The sequence below is a fragment of the Salmo trutta genome, chromosome 27 (genome assembly GCF_901001165.1).
Source record: "Salmo trutta chromosome 27, fSalTru1.1, whole genome shotgun sequence".
In the NCBI taxonomy this organism is placed as follows: Eukaryota; Metazoa; Chordata; class Actinopteri; order Salmoniformes; family Salmonidae; genus Salmo; species Salmo trutta.
Window position 1 is genome coordinate 39,505,859 of NC_042983.1, and position 27,480 is coordinate 39,533,338.

At 45.3% G+C, this 27,480-nt stretch overlaps 1 protein-coding gene across 1 annotated transcript in view; it reads right to left on the bottom strand.

Moving 5' to 3' along the window:
• Positions 1–1,839: 1,839 nt before the first annotated feature.
• Positions 1,840–27,480, bottom strand: part of gak (cyclin G associated kinase) — a gene marked incomplete in the record, with an annotated part of 45,324 nt that continues 19,683 nt past the window's right edge. The window contains 19 exon segments of the mRNA XM_029718008.1: positions 1,840–4,686; positions 4,905–5,081; positions 5,491–5,642; positions 5,937–6,191; positions 6,303–6,389; positions 6,484–6,612; positions 6,694–6,831; positions 6,956–7,402; positions 7,661–7,825; positions 7,958–8,151; positions 8,644–8,723; positions 9,186–9,303; positions 9,474–9,668; positions 12,384–12,517; positions 12,720–12,842; positions 13,068–13,216; positions 13,587–13,636; positions 14,358–14,375; positions 18,573–18,693. Of these exon segments, the coding sequence (XP_029573868.1) occupies positions 4,585–4,686; positions 4,905–5,081; positions 5,491–5,642; positions 5,937–6,191; positions 6,303–6,389; positions 6,484–6,612; positions 6,694–6,831; positions 6,956–7,402; positions 7,661–7,825; positions 7,958–8,151; positions 8,644–8,723; positions 9,186–9,303; positions 9,474–9,668; positions 12,384–12,517; positions 12,720–12,842; positions 13,068–13,216; positions 13,587–13,636; positions 14,358–14,375; positions 18,573–18,693 (2,834 nt within the window).

The window sequence follows — 27,480 nt, forward strand, 5'->3', positions numbered from 1 at the left end:
CACGGACGTTTTCTAAATAAAAGTCTCCCACGTAATTGTGGAAAAGTGTCCTGAACAATGATGTATGTATCTAAACATGAACAATTCTTCATATTTAAGTGACATTCGCATTACATTTGGGTTTTTAAAACATATTCCAAAGCAAATTACTTCATTACAATTCATTACATAAAACACGATTTTTCTAGTGGTAGATCAGTAGGGTCTGTAGAATATTATTAAATAGAGAAATCATCACATAAATCATTTTGGGTTGAATTTTCCTTTAAGCTCCAGCTATTTCTCAATGTGCTCCACCTTATAATATTATTTATCTTATATAAATGTAATTAAAAAAAGAAAGATCATCCCATTTCCCGCAGGAGGCCTTTTGCCAGGCCGTCATTGTAAATACGAATTTGTTTCTTAACTGACTTGCCTAGTTAAATAAATACTAAATTAAAAAAATAAGGCAGTCATTCTCTTTTTTTTCAGATGTAGTTATAATTTTGTAACATCGTTTTTAAATGATGTACTTTGCAAAGCTACAAACATTATTGATTTTATGTCATATGCACAGCGTTTTACGGCAGTGTTTTATTTTTAAGGCAAAACCATAAAACCGGGACGGTAACGCTGCTGTCGTGATGCGAAATAAGAAACAGACACAAAAAAAGCAGCGGCAGCAACAAAGGAAGTGTTCCACCTTTCCAGAAGATCGTCTGGAAACATGTCCCGCAAGACGTCAATTCCGCAGATTCATCTCACTGGATGTGCATTTCATTACTCATTTGAAAAGAGAAAGCTACTGCCTATTGTGAAATAGCACATACAGATTAAGACCGTGATATGGGAAAGGAAAGTAGCGCTAAAGGATATAACTAGCTAATAGCTTTCCCAAGTAGCTAGAGTAAAATATTGTAAAAGTGTGCCGCGCGGTCTTTTATTTTGAAAAACCATGGCAAACCAAACAAAGGGTTTGTCTGCAGAACCTCTTCATCTAAAGTATCACTTATTTTCTTTTTAGGATCGGAATATAACCACGGAAATTATAAATAAAAAAGTGACTCGAGAGGTTTTTCAGCTGTTGCACTTTGTATGGGTAGATGTATAGCCTATGTAGCCCAGAAAACGTGTAAGGAAGCAAGCTATTAGTTAGATAGGTATTGATTGGCCAGAGCCTTCTATTTACAGCTAACTAAATGGCGATATTATACACATTTTTGTTAATGGTGTACTAGCTAGCTAGGTTAATATTAGACTGTTTTAGGAAGTAGGCTATGTTAGAGTTGTAGCAGCTGTGGGCAAACCCACTACGCATCTTCGATGGTTATCATTGATTATCTGAGACGACATAATCAGTTGCCAAGGCCTAGTATTATCAAAGCTATAACTAACATGATAATAATGGATACTATACATTCAATTAGATTTCATTGTTTCTGCAAGGAATGGGCCCATTGATAAATGACAAGTGTGTGTGCCGTAGGCCATAGGTTTTCAAACTCGGGTACTGCTGGGGATCTGCACATTTTTATTTTCTAGGAAAAAAAACTAAAATATATTTTTTATGTAAAACATCACTAGCTGCAACAGAATACCTTCGTGGTTAGCATTTTTATGTTTCTTTGTGCAGTATGAAGGAAGTTAGAGGTAGTTTCACGAGGCAATGCTAACTGTAGCGGTTTCTGGTTCATCCGACTCTGGGGAAGTAGATAAAAAATGGCTTCATAGCCAAAATCTCAAACTATCCCATTGGTATGAACGAAATGATTACTTTACTGTCAGTTATAATTCACCAGATGATAGGACAATACCTGATTTTCCTGGGAAATCACAGAGAATAATGCAAGACGACACTTTTTCATGATTGTGTTTTAATGGTCATAAATGTCATTCCAGAAACAAGGGAAGAAAAAATATTGGAAATGTAACTGTCAGCAGGAAGGAACCTCCGTTTTAGAATGGTGGTGGTCCAGAGTCCATGTGGAATTAAATGTACGGCCTAACATGTGGGTTGTGTTTATTACCTGGATATGTTAACAAATTGGGAAGTTTGATGGTTCATCGATCACACTGGTCAGTTGCATTCAGCAGCTGATGCTTGTAATCACAAAAAAAATTGAGATTTTTTTTACTTATTTCTTTTACTCATGGGTAAACATTTCTACTGAAGCTTTTCACTGATGCACACATTACGGGAGTCAACATTCTCTCAAAATCAGTGCACCATTTACTTGAATACTATACAGTATATTCAATGTCAATCATTCTGTAATACCAACATGTGACTTTAATAATAGTAGAGAAGCTCAGTGGTTAGCAACAAATGGGGATGATCAGATGATGTATTTTTCTATAAAAGGCTCACAGCACTATCTGAATGTATAATCAATATCTCTCTTAGTCTGCAATAAAGGACAAACATGATAAGCAAAACCATTTAAAGGCTTTACAACCATTAGTAAAATGGCCATTGATTTTGTAACAATTATTTTCACAACTTGTCTCAAGAATACTCCATGGTAATCAAAACCACATTTCTTTCACCGCAATTTTCAGAAACCACATTATAATATTGTCACTTTGAAATACCTTGATCTTTGAAAACTCAGTTAATATCAATGGCCAGCTCTTCACATAACACGAACCCTTTCTCATCCATCTCCTCATATCGAGACACCATCAATACCATCCACTTCAGTCTTTTCATGCCTCTGATCAAAACCTTTTTATTTCTCTACTGAAATCTACATTCATATTTTAATTTGGTTGAGTAGGATTTCTTTCTCCTTATAGTGTACTAACATGATACTGTCAAAATTAGGTCTATTCAAAATGGTAGCCTTACAATCAAGTATCCCCTTATAGGCTGCATTTACACAGGCAGCCTAATTCTGATCTTTATCCACTAATTGGTCTTTCGACCAATCAGATCTGCCCATTTGCAAATAATTGGACAAAATATCTGAATTGGATTGACTGTAAACACAGCCATAGTGTTACTGGAATCCCAAAATAAGGTTTCACTAGGTGGGGAATGAACAGAATCAATGATCCCGGTCATGGGATGGGTGGCAGGTAGCCTAGCCCGTTAAGAGAGTTGGGCCAGTAACTGGAAAGTTGCTAGTTTGAATCCCAGAGACGAATAAGTGAGAGGAAAAAAACTGGTCAGGCCAGTAACTGGAAAGTTGCTGGTTTGAATCCCAGAGACTGTCGATGTGCCCTAGAGCAACCCTAACCCAGGCAACCCTAACCCTAAGTGCTCATGTAAATTGCTCTGGATAAGAGCTAAATAACTCAAACGTAGAAATAGGGAGGGGAAAAAGGGAGGATCCCACTGTCAAATAAAAACAAAAGTTACACAGAAGGAAGCAAGACTAAAACAGAAGCTACATATACCCAACAAAGACCATATAAAAACACATTCACGTTAAGACGCTTCGGAATGATTTCAGCTCGGCAAAACAACTGTCATGAGACCACCTATAAATGCCCATTCCCTCCATCGCATTCAAGACATTCAATTCATATATTATTTTTATTTATTAAGTTCTGCAATTAAATGTCATGGATACTTATGATACCCCACAACAATAAGAAAATAGGTGTTTTAAATTGGTCCATGAGGTAAAATGTAAAAAAAAAAATATATTACACAAAAAGCTTCAGGAGGCTATCAGGAGGTCATTTTAAAGTAAAGAGAAAAACAACAGCTATGGAACACAAAATGGAGGGTTGCAATGAAAACTCCCTGTAAACCTTTTGTGTAATAAGTGGAATTAACACAAGACCATTGGAAAAGAAAGGCATGATGATCTACTGGTAGAGAGAGCGAGGTGGTGAGCTACCGTCCTTAAGCAACACAAGCACACCTCTGTGTGTGTTTCGGCCTCTCACTATCTACCTAAAGAACCACATCATTGACAAAATATTTATACTTAAGTGAGGACTATCATTGACAGAGAAAACAAAAAAGACCAAACATATTGCACAATTCCACATGGCAAAAAGCAACCAGATGAAATCCCTATATTCTCTATTTGTCTCCTATGTTGCCGGGGGGGAGGGGTGGAGTTATGAGCAAGCGTAATTTTTTTGCCATCCGCAGAGCAAGGCGCTTACGGTAGAGGGCTTGTGGAGGAAGGAGGAGTCTGTTAGTGGGACAATGGTTCTGTCAAGAAGCAACAACAGCATGAATTCTTGGTCTCTCGGAAAGAGAGAACGATGCAGAAAAGGTCTGTCCAAGGAGTGTAAAGGAATAGAGCCGTGTCCACAGCAACAAAGTCTAAGGGGTCCAGTGGCCATACAGTCCCCACATTTCCGAATGGATGGAGCCTGGTTGGTGATCATCTGGTCTTCTCAGTGATTGTCTCTGTCGTCATATCCATCCCTCCGATCTTCCAAGCTTCTGAACCACTGGTCTTCCACCCATGCCACCCTTTGCATGTGGTGGCAGTGTCTTTTAAATGGGCAATGATGTTGAACTGCAGACGAGAAATAAAGTAAGGTGCCTTTTTCTCAACGGCAGGAGGGTTGGCAGACCTCTCTAAGGTGGGGGGGGGCAACCCTCAAGGACCCAATATGGGCCCCATCCAGTGAGTCTTAGAAGAGGGCTTTGCTGCCTTGGTTCTCAAACTCGGACCAGGCGTCGTTGAGCTCCATGAAGATCAGTGTAGCGTAATCTTCGTAGGGCTTTCCGGCGGCCTGCAAGGAACGAGTTTCAAGTGCGGTTAACGTTCACAGATCAAGAACTTGACATTGCTTTCAAGCCCACAATACTAAACTTTAATCCCAGACATTCATCTACAGCAATCAGTCTTCAGCCGTACACAAAGAGCATGCATTCACCACAGGGTGAGTTGAGGCAGTTGTGACTAACCGATAGACCTATTTAATTGTGTGTAAAATCACATTGATGTTACCTTATCAGGGTGCACCACCAGCGCAGCTTTCCTGTAGTACCTCTTCACCTGGTCTGGAGTGACTAGGTCTGCAATGTTTACGGGCTTCCAGCGCGTCTCGCCCTCCCACAGGACTGTATGAAGCGTAGAGAGGAGGGACCGAATGTTCCGCTCCTTCCCCTCAATCCAATCCAGGATCTTGGTTGGAACAAGGATAACAAACCAGAATCCCTCAGAACAGGTTCAAAGATTTAAAACTCGACTAGAAATATACACACATAGAATTAACCATCTCCCAGTGTAGAGATACATACACCAAGGGACAGTTTCCCGGACGAGGACTGAGCCTACTCCTGGGGTGTATTCATTAGTGCACTCTGTAGCAAAGCACTGTGAAATGGAAAACTTGTTCAATTAAATCAATCAAATATTATTGGACAAATGTAGGTAGGTCCCTCCACGTCTTGTTTGCTTCCGTTTACTTCCTAGTGAATACACCCTTGGACTGAAAAGCATTAGAAATGGAGAATCTCAGTCTTGGCCAAGGTAATCTGTGTCCAAGAAGGAGGCCCTTCTGTATATTTGGGAGGGGGCATGCTGGTGCTACCTGCAGTTTGAGGGGGTCCATGTTCTTTGAGAGCTCCTGTTTCCTCATCTCTGCGATGGTCCTGGGTCCACTCTTGTCAGATAGTTTGGAGGCAAAACCCTGAGTGGAGAGCAGGTCTTCAAAGTCATCCTCTTTGACTTTGGGTTTTGGACCTGGAACATATAGTCACAGTGCAAAGACCCTCAATTAGACGGGGAAAGAAAGAGGGAGACCGGGTCACTAATTAGACATTTACATTTACATTTTAGTCATTTAGCAGACACTCTTATCCAGAGTGACTTACAGTAGTGAATGCATACATTTCATACAATTTCATACATTTTTTGTTTCTGTGCTGGCCCCCCCGTGGGAATCGAACCCACAACCCTGGTGTTGCAAACACCATGCTCTACCAACTGAGCTACAGGGAAGACATGCTCAGATAGTGACGTGATTGGTTGTCTCACCAAATCCTGGGCCCCTGACGCCTCTCTCCTCTCGGCCCCCGATCACACTGAAGTTAAGGTTGTAGTTGGGTTTGGCTGGCTGGGGAGCAGGCTTGGGTGGCTGGGCTTTGGGGGCGGCAGCACTGGGGGCCATCCAGGGCTTGCTTTGGCCAGCGGCGGGCCGGCCAGACTGCTGCCACGGCTGCCCAGCATTCTTTGAGGAGGCCCCACTCTTAGGGTTGAAGCCTGGGCCTGAGAAACTGCCACTGGAGGAACCTGGAAATAAAAGATTTATATACATGATGATAACTGATTTACAGACCATGGATAGTAAAGCCCACTGTCTAAGTGTAACATGGTACCAGGAGTCACTGGGGTCTGTTTTACCTGGCAGTGTAGGACCCAGTTTTCCCAAGTCTGCAAACGGGTCGAAGCTCTGAGACTTTGCTTTGGAGAAGGAAGACACTCCGGGAGCTGGAAATCCAAGAGGAAAAAAACTCAGTGCATATCTGCTACAGTTGTTACGGTGTTAAATCCTAGACTAACAGCCCCAGGACCTACGACCTACCTGGGAAGGCTGGCTTATGGGAGGAGGCGGCGGCCATGCTCCCACTCGATGCCCAGCTGTCCCACCCTCCAAGCAGGTCTGGTTGGCTGGCGGACGAAGTCATCTTAGGGGGATTGTTGGTCAGCTTGTCTGTCGAGAGACAACGTTAAATGAATGGAAGTGGACATGGGAGTTGTAGTTATTTTCTTATACATATTACTGGTGTCTTACTGAGGTTGAAAAGGCTGGAGTTGGAGGTGGGCGGGGGGTTAGTGTTGGTGTCGGAGCTCAGCAGGTCCCCAAACAGGTCGGGTCCGGACTGACTGGACGAAGATCCCATCCCGAACAGGTCAAACAGGTCATTCATTGCTGTGGGACAAAAATAGCCAGAAATGTGTGTCAGAGGGGATCGGCTGCATGAAAACGATGGAAAGAGTAATATGCTACCACTTCTACTGACACCAGAAAGGGGACACATCGTTAAGACGCTTACGTTTGGGGGTGGCCGAGTCTTGTGGTGCAGCGGGGTTACTGAAGAAGAGGTCCTCCTGGGCACCTCCGTCCCCAATCAGGTTGTTGGAGCTGCCCTGCCGAGCGTTGCTGCTGGGCGTGGGGGCAAACAGGTCGTTGAGAAGGTCACTGTTACTAGACGAAGCCTTCATGCCGCCTGCTGCCGTGGCGGGTTGTGGGGGGGCGGTGGAGCTGAGGTCGGAGGTGAGGCCCAGCAGGTCAGCCGTGTCACTGGGCCCCGGGGACTCCTGGGGTGTGGCGGCAGCCTGGAACTCAGCGTTGAACAGGGACTCGCTAGGCTCCCTGGAGAGGGGTTCGCCAGCCAGGCCGGAGAAAGACTCCTCGTCCACGGAGGCGTCACTGAGCTCGTCCTGGTCGTCAATGGTGCCTCCCAGGCTGTCCGAAGCGTCCGCTCCATGTCCACTCCCATCTACGTGACAGAGACTCGTCAAAAAAGGCTTAGGGCAGGAGTATTATAATCTGGACCCGGAACCTTCCACTGCTGATTGTCATTCTCCTCATATCAAGGACTGATTTAGACATGGGAGACCAGGTGGGCACAAATAATTATCATTATTCAATACAATCAACCAGCTAACATGCAGTTGGCCCTTGCAAAGAGAATCAAAATAACTATTTTTAGCAATTGTTAATGCACTAGAAAGTGTGCCGTCGACAGGAAACATACCATCCCAATCCAGAGTCTGGAAGAAGTTGTTGGCATTGGTATCGGTGCTCTGGTGAGATTCTGCTTCCATGGTGGAGCTATCAGGTGTCTGTTCCAACGGAGGCGACGCGGTGTCGTAGAAAGAACCGGAGAAAGAGCCCGGTTGCCGGGGAAGCTCTGGTTTGCCTATGGGAGAGGGAGGGAAGGAGTGGGACAGAACATGATTTATAGGTACCTCGAGGGCCACATCGAGACTTCAAAATTCAACAGAGGGCTACACAGATTGTTTTGGACTGACAAGACAGCCGTGAAACCCACCAAACTTGGTGAGGATCTCCTGCTGCTCGTCCCGGCTGGAGAAAAGGATCTTGGGGTTGAGGCCCTTAGTGGCAAAGTTGTCCCAGGGTGGAGTCTTGTTGCTCGGCCTGTCGCAGGGATCCACCTCCATATCCAGGTGGACCTGGAAGAGGTCCGGGTATTTCTCCTGGATGTCAGTGGCGTCCAGGTCATACCTGTTGGAGGAAGACCGACGACGACGGACAGTTATCTAGTCAATGTAACAAATGCGGCAGCTTGCTCAGGTTAGAGGTAGTTAGCTGCGTTCACCTCCAACCCGTACACTTTCCCCCCCTCATCAATTTAAAACAGATGGACAGGTGTGAGCAACATGGTGGAAACTCCCTCCAGTCATGCTTGCACCAATGCAATGCATTCAAGTGCATGAGGGGGAGTGAATGAGTGCACACTTCTGGAGAAGGGCAGAGAACTCAGGCAGTGTTTGTAGATAAGTCAATTAGAGGTCAAGTCAATTAGAAGTCAAGTCAATTGATTTAAAAGTGTCCTGGGCTATCATCACACACATACATGCACCTGCCTGGACTGAGGGTAGTGGCTTAGATTGTATGGATGGTGGTACCTGGACTGAGGGTAGTGGCTTAGATTGTATGGATGGTGGTACCTGGACTGAGGGTAGTGGCTTAGATTGTATGGATGGTGGTACCTACTTTGCAAACTTGACCGTGGTGGCGTTCTGGGGCACAAACCCCGTGTGAAACTGAACCTGGAACATCTTCATGGAAGCCATCTAGTCAACATACACACAGCAAGACACCCACGTGACTTCATAGTAGCAGAGAAACACCCCTTTGGTCGGGTTCCAGGCTGACTACACGGCAGACGCGTGCCAGATCTCACAACACCTGGATAGGTGTTTAACATATCAGCTAACAGCATCGTATGATAAAGCAACCTGATGCTTGGATGGCGCAGTCCAGGATGTGGCACACCATTGTTCGATACAATGCAACATCCGCAATGTAGTCGGCCTGGAACGCAACGTTTATCTCTTGAGCAACTGAAGTACAACAGGCCTCATTGGATAAGCTCGTTTCAATACATTACAAAAAGTCTGATTAGGGCATTCATTTAACTATGATGTATGGATGCATGTCTTTAGGACTGTCACTGAATTTAACCGAATTGCACGAACAAACTTGACTGAATGTAAACTAACTCTGGGTCCGTCCCTGACTGCTGTGGCCCCTACCTTGGCCTGAAGGCGGCCCCCCAGGGTTGAGCGGGCATGGTAGATGACCACCAGCACATCCCCCTGCACCGTCACGTTTAAGGGGATCTCAGCCCGTCCGTCCTCCAGCTTAAAGTCCCTGCAGAGAGAAGGGGCGAGAGAGAGAGAAGGGGCGAGAGAAGGGGCGAGAGAGAGAGAGAGAGAGATGTCTATAACACACTACCGACCCTGGTCAAAAGTAGTGCACCAAATAGGGAATAGGGTGTCATTTGGAACCAATCAAATTAAGTCCTGCATCATGTGACCTACTTCATCTTGTCGTACTCCCCGGAGGTGGTGGCCACGCGCTCCTCTCCCACGTACACCTCGCAGAAGGGCCGGCAGCCACTCTTCTGCTTGTTGAAGAGAGGCACGGGCGTCATGGTGATGGAGCGGATGAGGATGGGTCTGCTGTGTGGGGTGATGGGCTCGTCAGCCATCATGTCACACATGTACTCCATGTACCTGCAGCGAGGGCCAATCAACAGTCAGCACCAGCGTGTCAACAGGAGCCAATCAAACAATCCTTCACCAGCCCGACGACCAATCAAAAGCGTGCACTCGTCTGCACTGAACATCTCAACACATTTGAACCCTGAACTGGGCGTCACAGAATCTCTGCCCGACTCAAGTTCATAGTAAATAAAATAAGAAGCAGCCTTGTTTGAGTCAGAAGGGCAGGAGACAATATTCTGTAAAGCATCCGCATACCTAGGTTCAGTTTTCTCCTAGCAGAACTGGGCTAGGCAAAGTGAAAGTCTGTGTTTACGCCGCTGCTACTCTCTGTTATTATCAATGCATAGTCACTTTAATAACTCTACCTACATGTATATATTACCTCAATTACCTCGACTAACTGGTGCCCCCGCATCGGTACCCCCTGTATTTAGTCTCGCTATTGTTATTTTATTGCTGCTCTTTAATGACTTGTTCCTTTTATTTCTTATTCTTATTTTTTAAACTGCATTGTTGGTTAAGGGCTTGTAAGGAAGCATTTCACTAAGGTCTACACCTGTTATATTCAGCATTTCACTAAGGTCTACACCTGTTATATTCAGCATTTCACTAAGGTCTACCTACACCTGTTATATTCGGAGCATGTGACTAATAACATTTGATTTGTCTCTCATACCGCCTAAAGAGCTTTGCTTCGAAAACAAGAAAGCGGTAATATTACTGTTGTTTGTCTCTCTTGAGCCACCATAGCAACATAGCCAGAAGCACTTCCTTAAAATAGTCTGAATTCATCAAATCAAAATTCTAATTTGTCACATGCGCCAAATACAACACCTTACAGTGAAATGCTTACTTACAAGCCCTTAAACAACAATGCTTTAAGAAGTTAAGAAAAAGTAAAACATATTTTCAATGACAGCCTAGGAACAGTGGGTTAACTGCCTTGTTCAAGGGCAGAACGACAGATTTTTACCATGTCAGCTCGGGGATTTGATCTTTCAACCTATAGGAGACCCCCAAACCTGTCCTGTCCACTACAGGAGACCCCCAACCCTGTCCACTACAGGAGACCCCCAACCCTGTCCACTACAGGAGACCCCCAACCCTGTCCACTACAGTCACTACAGGAGCCTCTGAACATGGAAGCCAGACATGAACGCTAGCAGAGGTGTAGGGTGAAGTTTCCTCACTAATGGATAAGGGAAGGGAAAGGGGGACACCGGGTCAGTTGGATAAGGGAAGGGAAAGGGGGACACCTGGTCAGTTGGGGAAGGGAAGGGAAAGGGGGATACCTGGTCAGTTGGATAAGGGAAGGGAAAGGGGGACACCTGGTCAGTTAGATAAGGGAAGGGAAAGGGGGACACCTGGTCAGTTGGATAAGGGAAGGGAAAGGGGGATACCTGGTCAGTTGGATAAGGGAAGGGAAAGGGGGACACCTGGTCAGTTGGATAAGGGAAGGGAAAGGGGGATACCTGGTCAGTTGGATAAGGGAAGGGAAAGGGGGACACCTGGTCAGTTGGATAAGGGAAGGGAAAGGGGGACACCTGGTCAGTTGGATAAGGGAAGGGAAAGGGGGATACCTGGTCAGTTGGGGAAGGGAAGGGAAAGGGGGATACCTGGTCAGTTGGATAAGGGAAGGGAAAGGGGGACACCGGGTCAGTTGGATAAGGGAAGGGAAAGGGGGACACCGGGTCAGTTGGATAAGGGAAGGGAAAGGGGGACACCGGGTCAGTTGGATAAGGGAAAGGGGGACACCGGGTCAGTTGGATAAGGGAAGGGAAAGGGGGACACCGGGTCAGTTGGATAAGGAAGGGAAAGGGGGACACCGGGTCAGTTGGATAAGGGAAGGGAAAGGGGGACACCGGGTCAGTTGGATAAGGGAAGGGAAAGGGGGACACCGGGTCAGTTGGATAAGGGAAGGGAAAGGGGGACACCGGGTCAGTTGGATAAGGGAAGGGAAAGGGGGACACCGGGTCAGTTGGATAAGGGAAGGGAAAGGGGGACACCGGGTCAGTTGGATAAGGGAAGGGAAAGGGGGACACCGGGTCAGTTGGATAAGGGAAGGGAAAGGGGGACACCGGGTCAGTTGGATAAGGGAAGGGAAAGGGGGATACCGGGTCAGTTGGATAAGGGAAGGGAAAGGGGGACACCGGGTCAGTTGGGGAAGGGAAAGGGGGACACCGGGTCAGTGGATAAGGGAAGGGAAAGGGGGACACCGGGTCAGTTGGATAAGGGAAGGGAAAGGGGGACACCTGGTCAGTTGGATAAGGGAAGGGAAAGGGGGACACCTGGTCAGTTGGATAAGGGAAGGGAAAGGGGGACACCTGGTCAGTTGGATAAGGGAAGGGAAAGGGGGACACCGGGTCAGTTGGATAAGGGAAGGGAAAGGGGGATACCTGGTCAGTTGGGGAAGGGAAGGGAAAGGGGGACACCGGGTCAGTTGGGGAAGGGAAAGGGGGACACCTGGTCAGTTGGGGAAGGGAAAGGGGGACACCGGGTCAGTTGAACAACTGAATGCAGTCAACTGAAATGTGTCTTCCTCATTTAACCTCATCCCCTCTGAATCAGAGAGGTGCGGGGGGCTCCCTTAAATCGACGTCCACGTCAAACACTAGGATACCTACCTGCCGGATAAGGTTAGGATTGGGGAGAGAAATCTGATCCTAGATCTGTACCCAGGAGAAACTTTACTTAAGGCTGGATGACTTGACCAGGGGCACCTACCTCTTGTGGGAAGGGGAGATCCCCGGGGGACAGCGCTTCATACTGAACATGTATACGGCCGCCTCGGCCGTGGTGAAGAGGCGGCAGAAACACAGGAAGGAGCACACCGCCACAGCCGAGGCCGCCCGGCCGTCCTACAAGCGCACAAGACAAGGGGGATCATGGGTCAACATGGGGGACTAAGAGTACAAGTTCTCAGGTTGGTCTGCATTTCAGACAGACTACCAATTATGGAAGGAAAAGGTGATTAAAAAGATATATAATGCCACCAACTTATGGTGAGTACTTTGTGTCCCCCAGTGCAGTGTGAGTGAGTGTAGGGGTGGCTGTGCTCACCAGGCAGTGGACTACGGCGATGTTCCTCTGGTCCTGTTTCAGCCACAGGTGCATGTTCTTACAGAGGCTGTAGAGGCTCCTCAGGTTGGGTGCCCGCCGGGCCTGCCAGCCACACTCCGACACCTACGGCAGGTCAGGAAGAGCTTTTAGGAAGTCTATTTTCAAATAGGTGTCTGCCTAATGACTATACCTAATACTGAACTTTAACTTTGACACAGATTGCAAAATTCGCTCAAATAATCATGGACGCACAAACCAGCGCACCAGTAGAATTGTTCCTCAAAACCCTCCTTTCTTTACCTAATAGTAAATATTGGTCATATTCTGTCTGGTGGTGGGCTGCCTTACCCTGTTGTGGAAGCGGGTGGGTCTGTAAGAGCGCTTGGTCAGGTTGTAGACGGCGTAGTGTCCTGCATGACGGCCATCCAGGAAGAGACGCACATCCTCCATGTTGTTCTTAATGGCAGACTCCACTCCCTCCGCCGGGAAGGACATGACTGAGCACACACACACACACACACACACACACACACACACACACACACACACGAGAACCGAGTAAACCATCACATTATTTCACTTAGCCTTTTTGAAAACACTCTACAGATGGATGAGCTTCAATTCTGCTCAGAGACATAGAACCATTTCAGCATTATTTTTTATGTCATATTTTTATTTTGTCATATTCAAGGACAAGCCACAAAGCAACACAGTTTAGAAGGTGGTCAAAGACAACAAAAAAAATCCATAAGTGTCCAATGAGTAGCGTGGTCCCAGATCTGTTTGGACCATCATGTCAACTCCTTGTCATACCAAACAAGACAACACAAAACTGATCTAGGACAAGGCTAGAATGAGGGTACATACCTGCTATTCTAGAGGTGATGTAGGAGATATCCAGGTCTCCCTTTGTATAACTGTGAGAAGAAACAAACAATGGGTACAATTCAGATCTGTTGTTACAAACGAAGAGGACACTTGTTTCCCGGACAATACTGAACAAAGGCCAGGAACAAAAGAATTGACAATCTAGTTGCCAAATTTCAAAAGGGCATTCTGGTTGTATCCCAATATCTCCTCCTTCCTCCTGTAGTGTGCACTCGATGACTACTTCCCATAAATTTAAAGTGTTGGATTGGCATAGGGAGTTTGCATACATCAGTCATTTACCTGTGAACAAGTGCACACTTCAAGAAAGAGGAGAGACTATTGGGACACCCACCAACTATATTCAGTTGTGTGTAGAAGCATTTCACAGCAATGACACATTTTATCTCACTATCATCGCACATTGTCAATGATAGAGACTTAAAAAAAAAAACTAGATTTAAATACTGTAGTTTTTCCACCACTACAGTCTAAACTGAAGAAAACTAGTTGGATCTATGGGATTAAAAAGAACAGCCACAGATGTAGGCGAGTTAGGAAAATGAACGTTGGTGAGATGTTGGTTTTTAGTAGGCGGTGGAGGATTAGAATTCAAACCATGTTTCAACTCAAACCCCATATTCACTTTGTGCTGATAACATGGGATTATGGACACAGCAGTGTGAATCATTTTGCAGACTACGGCCACACGCACACAACACACAGGAAATGAGGCGGGTACAAAGAGGGCGTGTAGTATCCCATATTTACCTGGGGCTACAGGAAGGACTTTATAGGACCATGAGTTGTGGTAGAGGCAGAGTTCATAAAACAAAATCAGAAAAACACAAAACAGAACTAAAATGGGCAAACCAATGAATCAAAACAGGATGAGTGGACAAGGGTGGAGTGAGTTATCAGATCCTAGAGAGAATGGTGTGTGTGGGTGTGTGGAGCTTGCATGGGCAGAGATATTTGCAATAATGCAGAAAGGGAGACAGTCTTTCTGAGCAGTGTGTGTGTGTGTGTGTGTGTGTGTGTGTGTGTGTGTGTGTGTGTGTGTGTATGTGTGTATGTGTGTGTGTGTGTGTGTGTGTGTGTGTGTGTGTGTGTGTGTCAGGTTTTCAGTTTCGGAAATGTGACGCCGGACATTTGACCGGCAGCATTTTAATTTACCAGATATTTGAGAAATTTAACAGACCCATATGCATTGGGTGCGTAACCTGATTAGGGTGTCCACCCACGGTGCTCAGAATGACAGAAATCACATTTTCATTATGGTAATTCATATTAACAGAACATGCAAGTCGACAACGTGCAGTCCCCCTGCAGTCCTTCTCACCTAATTACAATGTGCAGTCCTTCTCACCTAATTACAATGTGCAGTCCTTCTCACCTAATTACAATGTGCAGTCCTTCTCACCTAATTACAATGTGCAGTCCTTCTCACCTAATTACAATGTGCAGTCCTTCTCACCTAATTACAATGTGCAGTCCTTCTCACCTAATTACAATGTGCAGTCCCCTTCTCACCTAATTACAATGTGCAGTCCCCTTCTCACCTAATTGCAATGTGCAGTCCCCCTTCTCACCTAATTACAATGTGCAGTCCCCTTCTCACCTAATTACAATGTGCAGTCCCCTTCTCACCTAATTACAATGTGCAGTCCCCTTCTCACCTAATTACAATGTGCAGTCCCCTTCTCACCTAATTACAATGTGCAGTCCCCCTTCTCACCTAATTACAATGTGCAGTCCCCTTCTCACCTAATTACAATGTGCAGTCCCCTTCTCACCTAATTACAATGTGCAGTCCCCTTCTCACCTAATTACAATGTGCAGTCCCCTTCTCACCTAATTACAATGTGCAGTCCCCTTCTCACCTAATTACAATGTGCAGTCCCCTTCTCACCTAATTACAATGTGCAGTCCCCCTTCTCACCTAATTACAATGTGCAGTCCTTCTCACCTAATTACAATGTGCAGTCCCCTTCTCACCTAATTACAATGTGCAGTCCCCTTCTCACCTAATTACAATGTGCAGTCCCCTTCTCACCTAATTACAATGTGCAGTCCCCTTCTCACCTAATTACAATGTGCAGTCCCCTTCTCACCTAATTACAATGTGCAGTCCCCTTCTCACCTAATTACAATGTGCACTTTGAAGATGTTAGAATAACGCTCCACATTTACTTTTCCTCAGACAACAAGACGAGTAACAAACAGCTGAATCACTGTCCCCCCCCCAACTTTAAAAAGCAAATGAGTCTGATGCAACAGATCAGAACAGTTCGCTTAAAATGTTGATAAACTATTATTTCTTCACAATATAAGCCGAGCAATGCCCACAAGGTAGTAGGCTACACGCAAATGTTTGTTCAATAATACAATTAACTGGTGAGAGGTTTCATGTGACCGAAATGAGGGGAGATCTTAAAATGCAACAGCTAGCATGGGTTGCTAATATGACCTAGGATTGTGTCTTTGGCTACCAGACAATGAGAAGAAAAAAAAGTTGATATAAAAGAATTGCCTCCACAGCTGTGGTCTGATTTTGGCTAGGCTACTTTGAAGCAAGGTAAGACATGCCTCATGTAGTAAAACATTCAGGTTTCATACAATTAAGTACCTTGCCTACCTGGTTAAAAAAGGTGCAAAAATAAATAAATAAAAAAGTAGCTATACGTTTTCAAAATGGACACTGCCTCCAGCTCATTGCAAAGTGGTATGACGCTGATTAACCCTGCCTTCCATTGCCTATGCATTTACTGTTTGAGATGCTGTAGCAGCAGCTCTCGCGCTGTCTGATAGATTTTCCACTCAAAAGCTTTATATCTTTATGATAAATAAGATACATAAGGAATACTGTACACAGGCGCAACTGTAATTTCACAAAATTATGCGAATTAACCTATAGACTGATAAGCATGACCAGTCAAAATGTATTTCCATCGACTGGTATTTAGAGGCTAAAAAGCATTATTTCACAATGGGATTTTTTCTTCTTCTGGACAATTGGCCAGTGCCATTTCAATTTTAATTAAAAAAAATTATCGGCCAAAAGCTGGCTATTACCGGCTAATGGAAACATTAATGAGAGAAATGTAACAAATTTACTTTTAACAAGGCACACGTGTTAATTGAAATGTATTCCAGGTGACTACCTCATGAAGCTGGTTGAGAGAATGCCAAGAGTGTGCAAAACTGACATCAAGGCAAAGGGTGGATACTTTGAAGAATCTAAAATAAAAAATATATTTAGATTTTTTTAACACTTTTTTGGTTATTACATGATTCCCCATGTGTTATTTAATAGTGTTGTCTTCTTCTTCTTATTATTATATAATGTAGAACATAGTAAAATAAAGAAAAAAACCTGGAATGAGTAGGTGTGTCCAAATGTTTGACTGGTACTGTAAGAATTCAGACCCTTTTCTATGAGACTCAAAATTGAGCTCAGGTGCATCCTGTTTCCATTGATCATCCTTGAGATGTTTTTACAAGTTGATTAGAGTCTGTGGTAAATTTAATTGATTGGACATGATTTGGAAAGGCACACACCTGTCTATATAAGATCCCACAGTGCATGTCAGAGCAAAAACCAAGCCATGAGGTCAAAGGAATTGTCCGTAGAGCTCCAAGACAGGATTTTGTCGAGGCACATCTGGGGACGGGTACCAAGAAATTTCTGCAGGATTGAAGGTCCCCAAGAACACAGTGACCTCCATCATCCTTAAATGGAAGAAGTTTGGAATCAACAAGACCCTTCCTGGAGCTGGCCGCCCGGCCAAACTGAGCAATCGAGGGAGAATGGCCTTGGTCAGGGAGGTGACCAAGAACCCAATGGTCACTGACAGAGCTCCAGAGTTCCTCTGTGGAGACAGGAGAACCATCTCTGCAGCACTCCACCAATCAGGCCTTTATGGTAGAGTGGCTAGACAGAAGCCACTCCTCAGTAAAAGGCACATGACAGCCCGCTTGGAGTTTGCCAAAAGGCACCTAAAGACTCTCAGACCATGAGAAACAAGATTCTCTGGTCTGATGAAACCAAGATTGAACTCTTTTGCCTGAATGCCAAGCGCCACATCTGGAGGAAACCTGGCACCATCCCTACGGTGAAGCATGGTGGTGGCAGCATTATGCTGTGGGGATGTTTTTCAGCGGCAGGGACTGGGAGACTAGTCAGGATCGAGGCAAAGACTGGGGGCGAAGGTTCACCTTCCAACAGGACAACGACCCCAAGCACACAGTCAAGACAACGGAGGAGTGGCTTTGCAACAAGTGTCTGAATGTCCTTGAGTGGCCCAGCCAGAGCCCGGTCGAACATCTCTGGAAAGACTTGAAAATAGCAATGCATCGACGCTCCCCATCCAACCTGAAAGAGCTTTAGAGGATTTGCAGAGAAGAATGGGACAAACTCCACAAATACAGGTGTGAGAAGCTTGTAGCGTCATACCCAAGAAGAATCAATGCTGTAAATCGCTGCCAAAGGTGCTTCAACAAAGTACCTGAGTAAAGGGTCTGAATACTTGTGTAAATGTAATATAGATAGAGATGTGTATATATATATATATATATATATATTATTTTTTTTAATTAGCAAACATTACTGAATTTTTGTTTTGTTTTGCTTTGTCATTATGGGATATTGTTTGTAGATTAATGAGGAAATAAAACAATTTAATCCATTTTACAGTAAGGCTGCAACGTATCAAATTGTGGCAAAACTCAAGGTGTCTGAATAATTTCCAAATGCATAATGTATTGTGATGTTTCTCAGTATAATGTATTGTGATGCTTCTCAGTATAATGTATTGTGATGCTTCTCAGTATAATGTAGTGATATTTCTCAGTATAATGTATTGTGATATTTCTCAGTATAATGTATTGTGATATTTCTCAGTATAATGTATTGTGATATTTCTCAGTATAATGTATTCTCAGTTCTAAAGTATTGCAGGTGTTTCTGAGCCAATTGTCTCTCACCTGGCAACAGACTGGATGACTTTAGAGGAGGTGTCTTTGATGTTGGTCAGAAAGCGTTCGGTTCCTCCCTTCAGGATGTCGAGAAAGCCCCCGCCCTGGTCCGGGTCCGCACCGTACACCCCTGAAACACACAGGAAGGAGACAAAGTCATGGGTCAGCGTACAAAAGTGGTTTCACACATTAAGCATCTGGAAATAAACATGATTTTCATTAGCTAATCATCAATTTACATTTGTGATCCACACAATTTATCAATGACGCGTGTCAAACATCCGGGATGCAGGTGGTTTGAGTAGAAAATAAATAATAATCACATAAATACATTCCTGGAGAGGCGTCAAGCACAATATACTTTAAAATGACTAAAGTCTAATCTAAACTGTGGTTAAATGATAATAGACCTAGAATCATTCCGTTTCTTGACTGTGTCCAGCTTCTAATAATCTTCTAAATAAAAGGCTAGAGAGTCAGGGAGGTTAAAATTATTAATAATAATAACAACAACAACATAGATAGAGGACTGACTACTTATTGCACATTTTGACTGCGAGGAAATACAACCAATTTTCAATCTGGCCGTCTGGACCTCATTGAAGACCGAATGCGGCACCCGGGCCAAAATTTGTTTGACACCCCTGAAATCTGTTCCCAAGTATTCCCCGCATAATAGAGAGACGTGATCGCATACAAATGTAAGCAAGGTTTGAAATAATTATGTTTTAGCCAAGAATATCGGTTTGGGCTTCATCTGGTGAATTCGCAGCCCACCCGACCATCCACTCATGAAAAGAAAATTGGCCAGTGGCTGAATCTAGTTGATGAACCCTGGACTTGACAATAGGGTTTGACATGAGTGTACAACTCATTGAATTGGGTCCTTTGTCTTTTCTCCATGTTTTTTTAGTTTTTTTTTAGAGGGATGACGTAACCCTACCACCGTAGGTGATGAACCAGTTTAGTGGATGGGTCTAGTCACTAGTACCCAAACGGAAGCTAACATGACAAAATGGGGAGGAACCTGAATTTATCCAATAAAAACATATTTATACTGCGAAACATTTTGCTACAGTGTGCACTATTGAATACACGCCAGGCAGTGCTTCATTTGTAATATGGGACGTGCTGGAACAAAAAATGAGCAACGGTGTGGAGCCGCTTGCAGAAGTTGCACACATGGAGTACATTTTTTGTAGCCTGGAGTCCTGGAAAAATGTGGGCTTTTATAAATATATTTCATGCAATTCTACATGACTGAAGACAGAATCTTGAATACCTCACAAATTAATCGAAATGACAGGCTACTTTGACACTGACAAACTGATCAATAAAAACGACCTTATCTTGAATCCATCAATAGCCTAGGTGTGCGTAGAAACACATCACTGTAGGCTACAATACGAGGAGTAAATTAGTCCAAAACATCTTCCCAGTTTCACTGACTCACCCAATGATGTGCAGCTCACTCAGCAGCCAAAAGCTCATCTCTCTCTTGCTTTACTTTGTAAAACTATGCTGTTCACTCAATAGGCCTATTTGGAAGTTAATAACTTGGTAACATAAACAGATTAGTATTTTACTTTCAGGCGGATTCATTTGCTTTCCAACTGTTTTCCAACGATTGTATTTGAAATATTGCGAAAGATCTGTTTTGGCTGCATGCTATTCACTGACAGATCTGACACGCTTTACCGACACGCTTTACCGACAGTAGGCATGCCTAGGCAATTAATTTCAAATTAGCTATGGATCCTCTGTGGCTAAATTATAGGTGTACTCTTGATGTAGTATTGGGAATTACTTAATTTCTTTCTTAACAGACTGCAAAGTGCTGCAACACCTTCAGCACACTTCCAGCAGCTATTATTCTATTAGGAAATAAATGATGTGCAATGCTGAAGATATGAGAGTTGCCGGCTCATGTCTATCAGAGCGCAGATAGATCATAGAAACAGAATCTCATTTTAGTTATTTGAGAGATACAGGCGTGCTTCTCTCGCACCACAGACATGGTCTATATAGGTTATAATATTGCCATAAACCCGGGCCAGCCCAACATGAATCAGTTCTTACAATAATTAGGCACATTTTCACGTTTCGTTTTTCTTATTTTTTCTTTTTAAATGGGGCATGACAATTACAGAGGAAGCCAAAATGTAACTACTCTGATTGCTTTTATTATGATTTTTACATTGCAAACAGTGAAAATAATTGTTCATGCCACAAGAGGTAGGCTATCTGATCCTGGCAAATGGGCTCCTTGAACGAAAGAGAACAACAGAGAGGTGCCGGATCCTGTTCCGGCAGGATCCGGCTCAAATGAAGCACTGACGCCAGGTGTGAATGAGTGCAGGAAGCATCTCACCACAGGGAGCCCCCAGTCTGTTCACCAGATGGCTGACTGCCAAAAGAGCAATCCTCTTAACAGCCGAATACATAGCACCAGATCAACAGTAGTAGTCGTAGTAGTAGTAGTAGCAGCAGTAGTAGTAGTAGTAGTAGCAGTAGTAGCAGCAGTACCAGCAGTAGTAGTAGTAGCAGTACCAGTAGTACCAGTAGTACCAGCAGTAGTAGTAGTAGTAGTACCAGTAGTAGTAGTTGTAGTAGTACCAGTAGTAGTAGTAGTACCAGTAGTAGTAGCAGCAGTAGTAGTAGTAGTAGTAGTACCAGTAGTAGCAGTAGCACCAGTAGTAGTAGCAGCAGTAGCAGCAGTAGTAGCAGTAGCAGCAGTAGTAGCAGTAGCACCAGTAGTAGCACCAGTAGTAGCAGTACCAGTAGCAGTACCAGTAGTAGTAGTAGTAGTAGTAGTAGTAGTAGTAGTAGTAGTAGTAGTAGTAGTAGCAACAGCAGTAGTAGTAGTAGTAGTAGTAGTAGTAGTAGTAGTACCAGTAGTAGTAGTAGTAGCAGCACCAGTAGTAGTAGCAGTAGCACCAGTAGTAGTAGTAGTAGTACCAGTAGTAGTAGTAGTAGCACCAGTAGTAGTAGTAGTAGCACCAGTAGTAGTAGTAGTAGTAGTAGCACCAGTAGTAGTAGTAGTAGCACCAGTAGTAGTAGTAGTAGTAGTAGTAGTAGTAGTAGTAGTAGTAGTAGTAGCACCAGTAGTAGTAGTAGTAGTAGCACCAGTAGTAGTAGTAGTAGCACCAGTAGTAGTAGTTGTAGCACCAGTAGTAGTAGTTGTGTCCACTCCATAAGCACTCTTCCTTAAAAGTTACATTTCCAAGTATGATAGATTCAAACAAAAGTATTTCAGCCAAGATTATAATAGATTATAATAAAGTGTTCCTAGATGTTTGCAGTGCTAATTCTGAAAAGAGTCAGTGTAAATATATATCCACAGGGAAAAGCACATGCAAGATATGAAAGTTTTATGCTTAGTATTTTCATTAATTTAGTGCCAGTACATTTTTAAAAATACTAAGCATATAAACTTACAAATCCTGCCTGTGCTTTTCCCTGTGGATATATATTTTTTTTTCATATTATATGGAGCGAGCAGTCGCACTACGCTTCACTCCACAGGTAATATTACACTTCACTACATTACAACAGTTTGATTTGTTTGATCCGAGCAATTATTTTCTTAGCTAGCTACATAGCCGTCTTTGTATCAAAGATAATCGTGTAGCTTAGAGTAATTATCGAAGTAAGCTATCTTCGTCCTCCTAACGTAGTCATCACTGCTAGCTAGCTAGTCAACACTGCTAGCTAGCCAACCAGCCAACTTCCACCGACTAGCAGCACTGTAGAATCTATTACATTACAACGGAACGACTTGACTAGCGTAGTGTTAGTGAGCCAGCTACATAGTTGTCTCTGCATCTAAGATAATTGTGTAGTTTAGAGTAATTATTAGTAACTAGCCAGCCGCGACGCCAGACTTAGTCAACACACCTAGTCTTCATTAACCCACTGCTAGCTAGCTAGCCAACCGTTACCGACTAGCAGCGCTCTAGACACTAATACTTTACAACGGAACGACTTGATTAGTGTAGTGTTAGTGAGCCAGCTACATAGTTGTCTTTGCTGTCTTTGCATCTAAGATAATTGTGTAGTTCAGAGTAATTATTAGTAACTAGCCAGCCGCGACGCCAGACGTAGTCAACACACCTAGTCATCATTAACCCACTGCTAGCTAGCTAGCCAACAGCTAGCCAACCGTTACCGACTAGCAGCGCTGTAGATACCAATACTTTACAACGGTACGATTTGACTAGTGCAGTGTTGGCTAGCTAGCTACATAGTTGTCTTTGTCATAGCTTGATAATTGTGTAGTTTAGTAATTACCGAGGTTAGCTAGCCAGCTATTGCCGTCCCCCGCGACGCCATTTTTTCCAAACCCAGCCAACTAGTAACACTGTAGAAACTAAATACATTACAAAGGAACGTCTTGATTAGTGTTATGTTAGCTACAAAGTTGGTTTTGTATCATGACAAGGTGTAGTACTGAAACTATCGAGGTCACCTAGCCAGCTACACCTAGCCAGCTACACGGTCAAACAAAGTCAACAACGCAGCCACTGCTAGCTAGCCTACTCCACCAGCCAGCAGTACTGTATCATTTTCGTCATTTTAGTCAATAAGATTTTTTGCAAAGTAAGCTTAACTTTCTGAACATTCGAGACGTGTAGTCCACTTGTCATTCCAATCTCCTTTGCATTAGCGTAGCGTCTTCTGTAGCTTGTCAACTATGTGTCTGTCTATCCCTGTTCTCTCCCCTCTGCACAGGCCATACAAACGCTCCACACCGCGTGGCCGCTGCCACTCTAACCTGGTGGTCCCAGCGCGCACGACCCACGTGGAGTTCCAGGTCTCCGGCAGCCTCTGGAACTGCCGGTCTGCGGCCAACAAGGCTGAGTTCATCTCAGCCTATGCTACCCTCCAGTCCCTAGACTTCCTGGCGCTGACGGAAACATGGATCACCACAGATAACACTGCTACTCCTACTGCTCTCTCCTCGTCTGACCACGTGTTCTCGCATACCCCTAGAGCATCGAGCCAGCGGGGTGGTGGCACTGGAATCCTCATCTCTCCCAAGTGGACATTCTCTCTTTCTCCCCTGACCCATCTGTCTATCTCCTCATTTGAATTCCATGCTGTCACAGTTACCAGCCCTTTCAAGCTTAACATCCTCATCATTTATCGCCCTCCAGGTTCCCTTGGAGAGTTCATCAATGAGCTTGACGCCTTGATAAGTTCCTTCCCTGAGGATGGCTCACCTCTCACAGTTCTGGGTGACTTTAACCTCCCCACGTCTACCTTCGACTCATTCCTCTCTGCCTCCTTCTTTCCACTCCTCTCCTCTTTTGACCTCACCCTCTCACCTTCCCCCCCTACTCGCAATACGCTTGACCTCATCTTTACTAGACGCTGTTCTTCCACTAATCTCATTGCAACTCCTCTCCAAGTCTCCGACCACTACCTTGTATCCTTTTCCCTCTCGCTCTCATCAAAACCTCTCACTCTGCCCCTACTCGGATGGTATTGCGCCGTCCCAACCTTCGCTCTCTCTCTCCTGCTACTCTCTCCTCTTCCATCCTATCATCTCTTCCCTCTGCTCAAACCTTCTCCAACCTATCTCCTGATTTTGCCTCCTCAACCCTCCTCTCCTCCCTCTCTGCATCCTTTGATTTTCTCTGTCCCCTATCCTCCAGGCCGGCTCGGTCCTCCCCTCCTGCTCCGTGGCTCGACGACTCATTGCGAGCTCACAGAACAGGGCTCCGGGCAGCCGAGCGGAAATGGAGGAAAACTCGCCTCCCTGCGGACCTGGCATCCTTTCACTCCCTCCTCTCTACATTCTCCTCTTCTGTATCTGCTGCTAAAGCCACTTTCTACCACTCTAAATTCCAAGCATCTGCCTCTAACCCTAGGAAGCTTTTTGCTACCTTCTCCTCCCTCCTGAATCCTCCTCCCCCTCCCCCCCCTCCTCCCTCACTGCGGATGACTTCGTCAACCATTTTGAAAAGAAGGTTGACGACATCCGATCCTCGTTTGCTAAGTCAAGCGACACCACTGGTCCTGCTCACACTGCCCTACCCTGTGCTTTGACCTCTTTCTCCCCTCTCTCTCCAGATGAAATCTCGCGTCTTGTGACGGCCGGCCGCCCAACAACCTGCCCACTTGACCCTATCCCCTCCTCTCTTCTCCAGACCATTTCCGGAGACCTTCTCCCCTACCTCACCTCGCTCATCAACTCATCCTTGACCGCTGGCTACGTCCCTTCCGTCTTCAAGAGAGCGAGAGTTGCACCCCTTCTGAAAAAACCTACACTCGATCCCTCCGATGTCAACAACTACAGACCAGTATCCCTTCTTTCTTTTCTCTCCAAAACTCTTGAACGTGCCGTCCTTGGCCAGCTCTCCTGCCATCTCTCTCAGAACGACCTTCTTGATCCTAATCAGTCAGGTTTCAAGACTGGGCATTCAACTGAGACTGCTCTTCTCTGTGTCACGGAGGCTCTCCGCACTGCTAAAGCTAACTCTCTCTCCTCTGCTCTCATCCTTCTAGACCTATCTGCTGCCTTTGATACTGTGAACCATCAGATCCTCCTCTCCACCCTCTCCGAGCTGGGCATCTCCGGCGCGGCCCACGCTTGGATTGCGTCCTACCTGACAGGTCGCTCCTACCAGGTGGCGTGGCGAGAATCTGTCTCCGCACCCCGTGCTCTCACCACTGGTGTCCCCCAGGGCTCTGTTCTAGGCCCTCTCCTATTCTCGCTATACACCAAGTCACTTGGCTCTGTCATATCCTCACACGGTCTCTCCTATCATTGCTATGCAGACGACACACAATTAATCTTCTCCTTTCCCCCTTCTGACAACCAGGTGGCGAATCGCATCTCTGCATGTCTGGCAGACATATCAGTGTGGATGACGGATCACCACCTCAAGCTGAACCTCGGCAAGACAGAGCTGCTCTTCCTCCCGGGGAAGGACTGCCCGTTCCATGATCTCGCCATCACGGTTGACAACTCCCTTGTGTCCTCCTCCCAGAGTGCTAAGAACCTTGGCGTGATCCTGGACAACACCCTGTCGTTCTCCACTAACATCAAGGCGGTGACCCGATCCTGTAGGTTCATGCTCTACAACATTCGCAGAGTACGACCCTGCCTCACACAGGAAGCGGCGCAGGTCCTAATCCAGGCACTTGTCATCTCCCGTCTGGATTACTGCAACTCGCTGTTGGCTGGGCTCCCTGCCTGTGCCATCAAACCCCTACAACTCATCCAGAACGCCGCAGCCCGTCTGGTGTTCAACCTTCCCAAGTTCTCTCACGTCACCCCCGCTCCTCCGCTCTCTCCACTGGCTTCCAGTTGAAGCTCGCATCCGCTACAAGACCATGGTGCTTGCCTACGGAGCTGTGAGGGGAACGGCACCTCCGTACCTTCAGGCTCTGATCAGGCCCTACACCCAAACAAGGGCACTGCGTTCATCCACCTCTGGCCTGCTCGCCTCCCTACCTCTGAGGAAGCACAGTTCCCGCTCAGCCCAGTCAAAACTGTTCGCCGCTCTGGCACCCCAATGGTGGAACAAGCTCCCTCACGATGCCAGGACAGCGGAGTCAATCACCACCTTCCGGAGACACCTGAAACCCCACCTCTTTAAGGAATACCTGGGATAGGATAAAGTAATCCTTCTAACCCCCCCCCTTTAAAAGATTTAGATGCACTATTGTAAAGTGGTTGTTCTACTGGATATTATAGGTGAATGCACCAATTTGTAAGTCGCTCTGGATAAGAGCGTCTGCTAAATGACTTAAATGTAAAAAATGTAAATATTGACACGCCAGTCCCTTCCTGAATGAGCTGTAAGCCATGTTCCAGCATTTAAATTCTATGTATCCGTAGGTTATTATTAGGGTTTTTTTAAAACACACTGAGTGCAAACATCAGGCGACAAGTGGACCACACCATGCATCTCCTAAGAAGACAAACACAGCAGCTGGTGGGTTGTGAGAGTGTGACCATCTGGCCTTCAGGTGAAGGGAAAGTCTGGGATCAAGGGTCATATGTTTCAAACATCTCAGAGTAGGAGTGCTGATCTAGGATCTGTCCATAGAATGTTATTCCTTATAAATATAAAAAGGCAAAACTGTTCCTCGAACAGCATTCCTATTCTGAAATGCTTGGTGAATATGGACCCAGCCTGCCTTCATCAACTCAGGTCCAAACCAATTTACACTGCGGCCATACTTGTTCTTTCCTACCCTGGGGTCAGGAGGGAGGGAAGGAGCCAAGAGCCAGCAGCATAACCTGATTACAGGCATGAGTGGCATGGTGAGCTCATCGCCAGTTACCCTCCAAGTTAGCCTCCAGACCGCCATCAATTGTGATTAGTGTCCCCAGGCAGGGGTAGTGGCGACATAGTCCACTGATTGATGAGCCCCAGGGCAGATAGAGTGATCTATGGCTAGAGCTACTGGTGTCCCGTTATGAAGAGAACATGGCGGGGAACGTTCCAGTAAACAGGCTCAATTGTGGCTGAAATGCATCTTATTGAGTAACTAACAATGATAACCCTAACCCTAAACACACACACACACACACACACACACACACACACAAATCTGTCGTTCTGCCACTGAACAAGGCAGTTAACCCACTAGGCCGTCATTGAAAATAAAGAAGTAAGAATTTGTTCTTAACTGACTTGCCTTGTTTTAAAAAAAAAATAAAAACACACGCACGAGACACGCACACACACGCACACACGAGACACACACACACACACACACACACACACACGAGACACACACACACACACACGAGACACGCGCACACACGAGACACGCGCACACACGAGACACGCGCACACACGAGACACGCGCACACACGAGACACGCGCACACACACGAGACACGCGCACACACACAAGACACGCGCCCGCTACTACACACTACTACAGGTACTGCTACT